The sequence below is a fragment of the Camelus dromedarius genome, chromosome 9, assembly GCF_036321535.1.
Source record: "Camelus dromedarius isolate mCamDro1 chromosome 9, mCamDro1.pat, whole genome shotgun sequence".
NCBI lineage: Eukaryota > Metazoa > Chordata > Mammalia > Artiodactyla > Camelidae > Camelus > Camelus dromedarius.
In genome coordinates, this window is record NC_087444.1 from 51,007,592 (window position 1) to 51,017,075 (window position 9,484).

The 9,484-nt window shown below is 54.7% G+C and overlaps 1 protein-coding gene across 1 annotated transcript in view; it reads left to right on the forward strand.

Annotated features, from left to right (window-relative positions):
- The window catches only part of N4BP1 (NEDD4 binding protein 1), a 50,460-nt gene extending 45,663 nt beyond the window's left edge, over positions 1–4,797 (forward strand). Inside the window, exon 7 of the mRNA XM_031458501.2 lies at positions 78–4,797. Within this exon, the coding sequence (XP_031314361.1) occupies positions 78–435 (358 nt within the window). The 3' untranslated portion in view covers positions 436–4,797. The remainder of the gene's footprint in view (positions 1–77) is intronic.
- The last annotated feature ends 4,687 nt before the right edge of the window (positions 4,798–9,484 follow it).

The window sequence follows — 9,484 nt, forward strand, 5'->3', positions numbered from 1 at the left end:
GTCAGCTGCAGATATTTTTAGATGGATTTCTTGTTTATCTTACAACCCAGCTCACTAGGACTTGCTTCCATTCACAGAGATATGCAGCCCCTACTCAACGCCCTGCCAAACGTGGGCATGTTTGACCCCAGCTTCAGAGTCCCTGGCGCCCAGGCAGCCAGCACCAGCCACCAGCCTCCAGCCCGGATTCAGGGCACCCCACCCAGCCACTGGCTTCCTCAGCAACCCCGCTTCCCACTTTTGCCAAACCTTCCCAGCCTCCAGCAGAATCTGCCCCTGCCAGCACAGAGATCTTCTGCAGAAACCAACGAGCTGAGGGAAGCCCTTCTGAAGATCTTCCCTGACTCAGAGCAAAGACTGAAAATCGACCAGATCTTGGCGTCTCACCCGTACATGAAAGACCTGAACGCGCTCTCTGCCATGGTGTTGGACTGAGGGCCGTCGGGATCCGGGGCTCTGGGCTGAAGACGCACTCAAGCTGGTATCTGCACGTGGCAGCAGGAAGTGACATAATGTGAAGAAACCGATTTCCCGGTGGAAATGCTGTTGTAGTATATAGAAAAAAACCAGATGTTTTGTGTATAAAAAAAATCTGGATTTTCAAAACCAGCTTTTTTCTATATATAAATTATGCTGCTATTACAGATTTAACATTTTCTGTAAAAGGAAAGTCTACATTTTCTGCCTGTTCAGGAACTGTTTAATAGCAGTTACTCTTGAGTGTACTTACATTTTTATGTTTTTTAAACTATTTTCCTTAAAGCTGAAAATATTGACAAATGGATATGATTAGCCTTTCTAAATAAAAAAAAAAAAAAGAGTTGCTTTCTTAGGGAAAGCAAGACCTCTTAAAATATATTTTCTTGAGATGACTGTGTCACGTCCACTAACATGAAGTGTGCTCACCCCTTCCAGCCCCCTCTGCCCTCACCCCTGGAATTAGAGCCCGAAGGAGTTAGTTTTGCTCCTCTGGGGTCTTTCATTGGAGCCATTTGTGAGAGTGGACAAGTGGTGCCACTAGATGGCACCTTGTGCCCAGCCATTGTTAATGACCAGGGCAAAGTTAGCCGCACAGTGTCAGGGCTGGAAGAACCTTGAGAGCTCTCGCAGCCCAGCACCCCGCCCCCCGCAGGGGAGCACACCAGGGCTCCGAGTGCTCCCTGTCTGAGTTCACCCAAGTCCACTGCTGGGGACTGGATTCCTCGTCCAGGGCTCGGCCACACACACCAGGCTGAGACCTCACTGTCCCTCACTGACTCTCAAGTCACGTCTTAGCCTCTGAAGGTGATAGTGGGATGCGAGGAAGTTTAGTGAAAAGCCTTGTCGCTATAGTAATTTTGTGTCCCCAACCGTGGGAGACACCCCATGTGAAGTTTGTGCAGCTTTGCCAAAAAAATAGTTTTCTATTCTCAAGAATGACCCAAGCCAGTAAATAGCATTAGTAGCTTCCGTAGGGGCCCAGAGCCCCGTGTTTATTTTTCCTGTGTTTGTCTCTAGTGTCCTCCTAAACTGCCCTTCCCGTGAGTCTTTCTCTCAACTGGTATCTTAGTATTGTGTTTTCAGTGTTGCCCAAATTCTGTGTCAGTGAAATTCTTTTTCTGGATAATTAATTCCTAACATTTTTACTGTTATCTGGACCTTCAAAGGGCTCTGTATTTTATACCTGTTCCCCCTGCCAGACTGCTCATGGTCAGTTTCTTGTCTGCTCCTGTAGATCACATCTCTCCTGGCCCTGGAGGCAACGGCTGAGGACTTAGTGCTGGTTTGTCCTTCGTGGTAAAGGGACTTAGCTGGCCATGAGCAGGCCTGGGTGGCTCCCCGTGATGCTCCCTCCAGGCGTGTGTGACCCCCGCATCCCTCGGGGGTGAGTCCAGAGTCCTCCAGGTGGCCAGACTTGTATTTCAATGATATTTTCTCTTGGATGCCTTTAAGATGTGTCCTAATAATGTGGAACCAGTTGTCAGCTGTTGCTTCCGGGCAGGTTGCCCGAGTCCCCCACCCAGCTGTGGGTGTAGAGGGGGAAGACTTGAGGCAGTCCAGGAGGTGACTTCAGTCACAGCTCCTGAGCCTCAGCTTCAGAACTGATGGTTTTTAAAAACAGCACAAGTCTGAGGACTAGGGCTGTCTCGCAGTGACCCTGACCTTTTGGGCCAAGGTTTGTTCCAGCAGCCTTGCCAATCCAGCACTTCTGTTTCAGAGAAGGCCCTAGGTGAGGCGTGCCTTGATTACTGGCGTTTAGCCGCAGGTCTTGCTGGAAGGGGGCTGAGTCTCCCCTGAAGCCAGGTAGAGCTGGCTAGGCCTAGAGGTCAGGAGGTTTCTGGGCTCTGGAAGTGAGCTGACCCTTGACCTTTGAATTATGTAAGCCTCTGTGGTCTCAGTAGTGTTTCTGAGAGCTCTCCTGCCCCTTTTCTCGGGCGGGTGCAGGAAGAATGCAGAAGACTAAGTGGGAGGAGTTTAGAAAAGCATGAATTACTCACTTGGGAAATCACAACATGAAACATAATTCACAGCTTTTTCTGAAATCTATCAAGTTTAGTTAAATTTAATATTTAAATACTCAATTTTCAAACCATTATAAAAAGAGTCATCATGTGTTCTCTAGCCTCCCAACACTAGGCTCAGTATTGATGCTACAGAGTATTTCTCAATGGTCTGCCCGCTGTGGTAGGTTTCTAAACTACCTTGGGAGTGTCGGTAGCAGTGCTTCCTGTGGCTCCTTCAGGCTGTCGAGCAGCATTCCTGTGACGTAGGTGGCAGGGCAGAGGATGCCATCCTTGTTCAGTAGACTGGTATCTGGTGCTTGGAGAGATGGCCCAGAGTTAAAGAGCAAGGTGGTGGTGATGCTGAGTGATTCCCGGACCTGCATGCTTCCCCGGCCCCAGGCTGCCACCTCCGGAGGAGAGAGGCTGGGCTGACCTCTGTGTCAGGTAGCCTGTGTTTGAGACCCTGCAGGCTGCCAGCAGGAAGGACAGTAAGAAGGCCTCTCAGCTGTCCTGGGCGGGTCGTCATTGTTCTGGCAGGCTCCACTGAGGCGTGGCCGTGCCGCCAGGGACTCGGTCGGCCTGTGGCAGTTTTTGAGATCAGTGAGAGGAGGCATAGTCCTGCTTTATTCTTAGGCTTATTGTGGCACCTGTGGAGTAGGAGCCACCCCAGAAACCCGTGATGCTCTTAGCTAGCAGACCGCCCGGCTGGGGCCCCATTCTCACCTCAGGCCCCGCCCGCCTCCCACACACCTCCAAGATTGGCCTGCCTTTGGGAATCCCTCCCCACTTCCAGCGGTCCACCGGCGCTTCCCTGTCCCCACCTGCCCTTTCTGCATCCCTGGGCCCACCTTCTCTCATCTCTTAGCTGTAGTTTGTCGGTCAGTTACTCTAACTCCATTTCTTCATCATCTACCTCCGTTATTCCCCACATATTGCAGATCCTTGAGATTAACATAACCTGAATTCCCTAAGGCTCATCTCTGTTGCTGCTTTCCCTCACTCTCCCACTCTCCACTTCCTGGTCTGCAGGCTTGGCCTCCACCCCACCACGTAGTAATAGTGTAGGAGAAGTCATCGGGGACCACCTGATTGCCAGATTCACAGGCCTTTTCCCAGTCCTTGACTGAGTGTCCACACTCAGTCACCATAGCATGACATCGTTGACCTCATTTTCCCTGTTTTCTGAGATTTCCCTCACTCCTGAACATCTTTCATTCCTTTTCCCTCTTTTACCCAAAGGCCAGTTCGACGGGTGGTTCTAAAACTTTGCACCAGCTCCAGGATTCATGGTGGGGAGGGCAGCTCCTCCTAAAAGTGCGGATTACTGGGCACTACCCCAGAGATGTTTATCGGTAGCTCTGGAGTAAAGCCTGGAAATCTGCAGCTTCACCTAGCTCCCTGCATGGCTCCCGTGCAGGTGGTCCACGGACCACATTTTGAGAAACTCACCCCTAGGGATCACCACGTTTCCCTGACTCCAGCTGTCCCCTCTCTGCAGTGACTTCTGGTCCCAGCTCCAGCCCTGCCCTTTAGGAGTGCATTTCTAGCTCTACCTGGAAGCCCTGGGACATCTCAGGCCCCCAGCCTGCATCTGTTCCTTGCTGTCCTTGCCCACCTACCCTGCCACAAGGTCCCCTCATCCCACTCCTGCCCCTTTTTGATGATTGCCCCTGAGTCATGCTTTTATGGCCTCCCTGTGGGCATCAGCCTCTGACAAGTGAGCCCACTTCTCAGCTTCCCATATCCCTCTTCCAGACTCCACAGCTGCTAGAGTTATCTTCTTAAAAGCACATTTCCGGACACCCCAGTCCTGTTCAGTGGCCGTGGCTTTCATGGCCAGAGTGTTAAGCTCAGGCCTCCCTGAGCTTAGTGTCCTTAGTTGCTCACCTCTCAAGTCGCACTTGATGGCCCGCTTTGCATAGCCCACCACCCACTCACTACAGCCACACGATTTCCTCGGTTACCTGTGGGCTCCTGCCTGTGTTGTGCATCCCTTCTCTGCTAGAAATGCCCTTTCTCCCAAATGGCTTCCCCCTTCAAGGTCCAGCCCTGAGTCCTCTGTACCCTTGCCCAGAGCTTCCGACCGTAAGCAGCCTCTGGTGTTCTGTGATCCCACAGCACTTGTGTCTTGCTTTCGGCGCTTGCCACTCTGGCTGGTGTCACTGCAGCTGATTGTGTACTGTGTCTTACCCCCCTTTCTAGACTGTGAGCTCCTCGTGGGCAGGGCTGTCTGTGTTCACTCTCTGTATTTCCCCCAGCACCTAGCACAGTGCCTTGCACTTAATAGGTGCTCAATAAAGTCTGCTCAATTGAACCTGGAAGACGGTGCCTTCTTGATGGCGGCATCTGGCAGCCAGCAAGGTCTTCAGAAATCAGATTCTCAGCAGTTGCTCCCCAGAATCCACTACTCTCCATTTTCACATCTCTTCAAGGTTCCAACGCCATCTGGTCCAGGGAGGGGCACCTGGCCCAGCCAGAGCCAAGCAGCGTGCTCTGACTTCCTGTCCACAGGTGGCCCAGGCAGACACCTGGCCAAGCTAGGCCAGTCAGAGCCTCTCGTGGGACTGCCCCCTCTGGTGGTGGGCGCTGGGGAGTGTCACACCCAGATCTGTTGGAGGCTGCTTCCTGCCCCGGGCGTGGGGGAGGGGTGGTCTATGGTGGGAGAAAAGCTGAAATTGTCATGGAAATCTGAATGTACACACATGTGCCCTTACATGTCGAGGTGCCCATTATCCTGACACATTTCACTTTTTCCTTAAGTTAGGTTTACATCCCTTACATCAAGTGTCAAGCCCTCACACTTGACAGATTAAATGAGGGAGGCTTGTCAAATCTTTAGGAAGATCCCAAAGACCAGTGCAGCAGTGCTGTGGAAGTGTCCCCCAAGTCAGAAAACCGTGCTAGGCTGGTAGTTTCTGAGTAACCACAAGGAGCTCTGCCCCCACCCACAAGCAGGCTGTTTCCTTCCTGGCGTCCCGTCCTCTCAAGGTTATGTCTTAAAAATACCCTGATGAGAATTTCTTTGCTCTGTTTCCTAGCTGGGCAGAGACCAGGCCTGCTTCTTCGGAGTTAGACCTTCCCTTCCATGTCCTCACCAGTAAGCCTCGAGGGGGTAACCCTTCCTGCTCCAGGGCTGTCTTGAGGAATAAGTCTGCCTAGAACAGAGCCCTACCCAGAGCCCGTTCAGTGATGGTGGCGACCGTGGTTATGCCCAGCAACCCTGCAGACACTTAGCTAACTGTTCGCACCCTTAGAGATCATCCCAGAGGTAGAGAACTTGTCTCCAAAAGCTCAGAGATCTCATCTCCCAGATTCTGAACGCTCTACCCTGTCCCTTCCAACTCACCCAGAGCAAGGGCCAGCCCTTCCTCAGAGCCTGGGCAGGGCCGCTGGAGGTCCTGCCATGACCTAGAGAGGACACTGCTCCTTTCACACTCTCGGCGCCCCAGAGAGCCCCTCTGGTGTCATGACAGAGCAGGAACCAGAGGGTCGCCAGTGGAGCCGCTGCCTGGCCACAGGGTGTGCGGGAAAGCTGACGCCAGGGCTTTCGCAGCACTCACCAGGCCTGCCTTTGCCTTATCTGCTCCTCAGGCCTCTCCTTGGAGGTCTCCATCTTGTAGGCGAGGAGGTGAGGCCCAGGGATGCAGAGCCTGGCTCTGCTCCAAGCCCATGTCCAGATTGCCAGATGTGAATGCCAGCAGGCCATTCCGCCTTCCCAAGAAGCAGACTGCTCAAGGTGACTTGGCAGCCGGAATGGCCCCCCTGCCCCCCCACCCACCCAGTGAACAGAATGGGGGCTTGTGACCTAGGTCAAGGTTGTCAGCCTGCTGGGCAGGAGGAGACTGGCAGGAAGCGGCCTCCCACTTCCCACCTTCCTGAGCAGTGGGGCCCTTCTCCAGCCCTGTTCCTGTGGGACAATGCCGGGAGCACATTTTTTTTAAGTTGACCAGCACTGCAGAAGCTCTGTCTGTCCGGAGTGTGCGTCATACCTCTGTCCTCTTCGTGAAGGGGGATGCTGAGCAATAAAATGACCTTTGATGGTTTTTGAAAACCGAAAGCAGCCTTTTTTACAGCTCAGATTCCAAGGCTGGTGTCAGTCATCGGGGAAACTGAGGCTGAGAAGGTAGGCATTTGCCCAGAAACAGCATCAGAGCCCACAGCCAGTGCTGTAGCTGGAACCCAGGAGCCCTGGCACTTCTGGAACCAGCTCCCTGCCACCTCCTCTCACAGGACTCTCAGCTGCAGACTATGGCCTTTGCGGCTTCAGTTCCCACCCCTCCACCACAAGTCCCCAGGGAGTCCTGCTTGGCCCCACAGCCTGAAACCCAGTCTGGGGTCAGGCCTGGGCAGGCCCTGCCCTCCCCCGTCCCGGCTCCCAGAGGGAGGAGAAGGGGGCCTCCCCTGAAAAGAATGCGCTTGTCTGCCCGCCTGTCTGGCTCCGGGATCAGTCTAAGGTTTCAGCCACCAAAAAAGGCTGCAGGAAGGAGAGGCCTCCTGCAGCTGGCCTCAGGGAGCTGCAGGCACTGCTTTGCTCGCATGACCCCCCAGACCAGAGTGTCTGTTGACGACAGCAGGTCTCCCCCTGCCAGCCCCTCACGAGCCCCTAATGAGGGCACAACGTGCCCCACCCCCGCCGCCTGAGGTGGGCAGGTGCTTAGTCCCATTTTAAGGCTACAGAAACCAAGGCCCAGTGGTGAGTGGTGGGAGAAGGGCTGCAGCCCCAACCCTCGCTTCCTCTGCATGCTTCTGCTTCCCAGCCCCTCTGTGGTGCCTCCCTCTCCCCTGTCCACCAGCTGTCCTTGAGCAGCTGCCGTGTGCCTGGGACAGTGCTGAGACAAGGGATGGATAGCCAGAAGAGCCCTTTTCCAAAGCACCCCATGCTCCCCCAGCCCTGGCAGTGAGGGTGTGGACCGCTTTCTGGCACTTCTTGCTGTGTGACCTCGAGAAAGTTACTTAGTCTCTCAGATGAGGCCTGCCTCCTCCTGTGTGAAATGGAAGTGATGATGCGCCCCTCACAGCTAGTGGTTTTCAATCCTGATGCACATCAGAGCATTTAAACATGCTCGTGCCCAGGCCACGCCCCAAACTGGGCAGATCAGCCTCTCTAGAACTCCCCAGGGATCCCACGTGCCTTCAGACTGAGAACCCAGAGAACCGACATGGAGATCAAAGCTTAAGAAATGGGCCTGGCCTCTGTGAGGCCCTCCCTTTCCTGACAGCCACCTTCAGTCTCGTACGTGGCTCCAGGAAGAGCTCTTCCACAGGGACTCTTCTGACCTTCGGTGTTTTCCAAATCCCAGACCCCACAGAGGCGGGGACCCCGTGCACAGAGGAGCATGGAGCTGGGTGGCCAGAGGGCCCCCCTCCAGCTCCCCCCTGTAACAAGTGGCTGGTGCTGGCTTGGTTGTTCCTCTCCACCCCCCGCCCAGCTGTGTGTCCTCAGTTCTTGGCAGAAGCTGGCTCTGATCACACCTGGGGACATTGCTGAAAGGACAGAGCAAGGGGAGCGCCTGGCACCTACTGAGCATGCAGGCTTCTTTCCACCAAACCAGGGCCTTCTCGTTGCCTGTCATATGCCCTGCAGACCCCAGTCACTGCCCAACAAGGCCCTGACAGGGCCTGGGAGCGCAGCAGGGTCAGCATACACTGCAGAGGACAGAAAGAGTCTGCCACATGGAGACCTCCCATTTCAGCATGCTGAGGCCGGCTGGCTTAGACTCCCACAACCATCAGCCGTTATGTGAGGCAAACCTTGAATCCAGGTCTTACTCCAGCGTTGGTTCTCTCCACTGCCTCCCTGGGAAATGCGGGTATCTTCCCTCAGAGCGTTTCCTGCTTTCTGATACCTCCAGGTTTCTTCCCTAAGACCCCGAACATGGGCACTGAAGACTAGCCTGAGCATTGCACGCAGATGGAGGTAGCTCTGAGTTAGACGGTGGAGGGTGACTGGCTCTAAGAGGACACCAGCAAAGCTGGTGGGAAGAGGCCCTTGACCACCCCAGAGCTGATGGCGGCTGAGGGTGCTGCCTACCTCAGACATCCAGCGCCCGGGCTCGGATCCATCTGCTACCCCGAGGTTTATGGGAATGATCGTCCCAGCCTAAACCACCCCTTGGGGGCTCTGCATCCCCCTGTCGCTGTCATGGTGACCACCAGGCCTGAGAATCCTCCAGTGGAAACTGACTTGATGATGTGAAACTTGACTCCATCCCATCTCCTCCGCCCTCTCCAAACTGAACCCAGACCCCGTCCTTTGGTCTTCCCATGTCATCTCTCACAGTCCCAGCCACAGCAGCTCACTGTCTTCCTACTGGGCTGTGTCTCCATAGTGGCCCAATGGGGTAGACAAGAATGGCTACCCCACCCTACAGAAGTGGAAACTGAGGCAGGGCCGTCCTGTGACCTGCAGAGCCAAGACTTGAACCCAGAGGTCCTTACTCCGTCTCTCCACCAAATGACTCAGGAGACCACAGCTGGCTGTCCATGCGTGCATTCACTGATGTCAGTCTCTAGTACCTTCTGAAGACTACCTTTCTGTTGGGATGGGCGACTGTGGGGGGCTGACAGCCTTCCTGGGCTAGGGGACCCGAGACAGAAGTGGGGTGGGGTAGGTAGGATTAGCCAGGCGGAGAGGGTGGGGCTGTGGGTGGGAGAGCATTCCTGGCAGAGATAAGAAGGAAGGCAAGCTCAGAGGCTGGAGAGGTCAGAGAAGAGGAGTTGCTGGCTCCTCCGGAACGTGTTCTGCCTTCTTTCCCTGAGCCATGCACCTACAGAGGGATGCACGGTCTGCCCTTGGAAAAGCCCTTCCAAAGCCTGTTCCCGCGCCTTGCAGGAGCCCTGCTCCAGCCCTCCCTGCTCTTGGAACAGGAAGGCGGCCTGAGTTTCCAGCTAACCCAGCTCCATTCCTGTAGTGTCGAGGGGGTGGGCTCCCCAGGACGTCTCCCGTCAGCAGCATGTGGTGGCCTCTTACCAAATGGTCACGACTGCATCTTCCCCAAGAC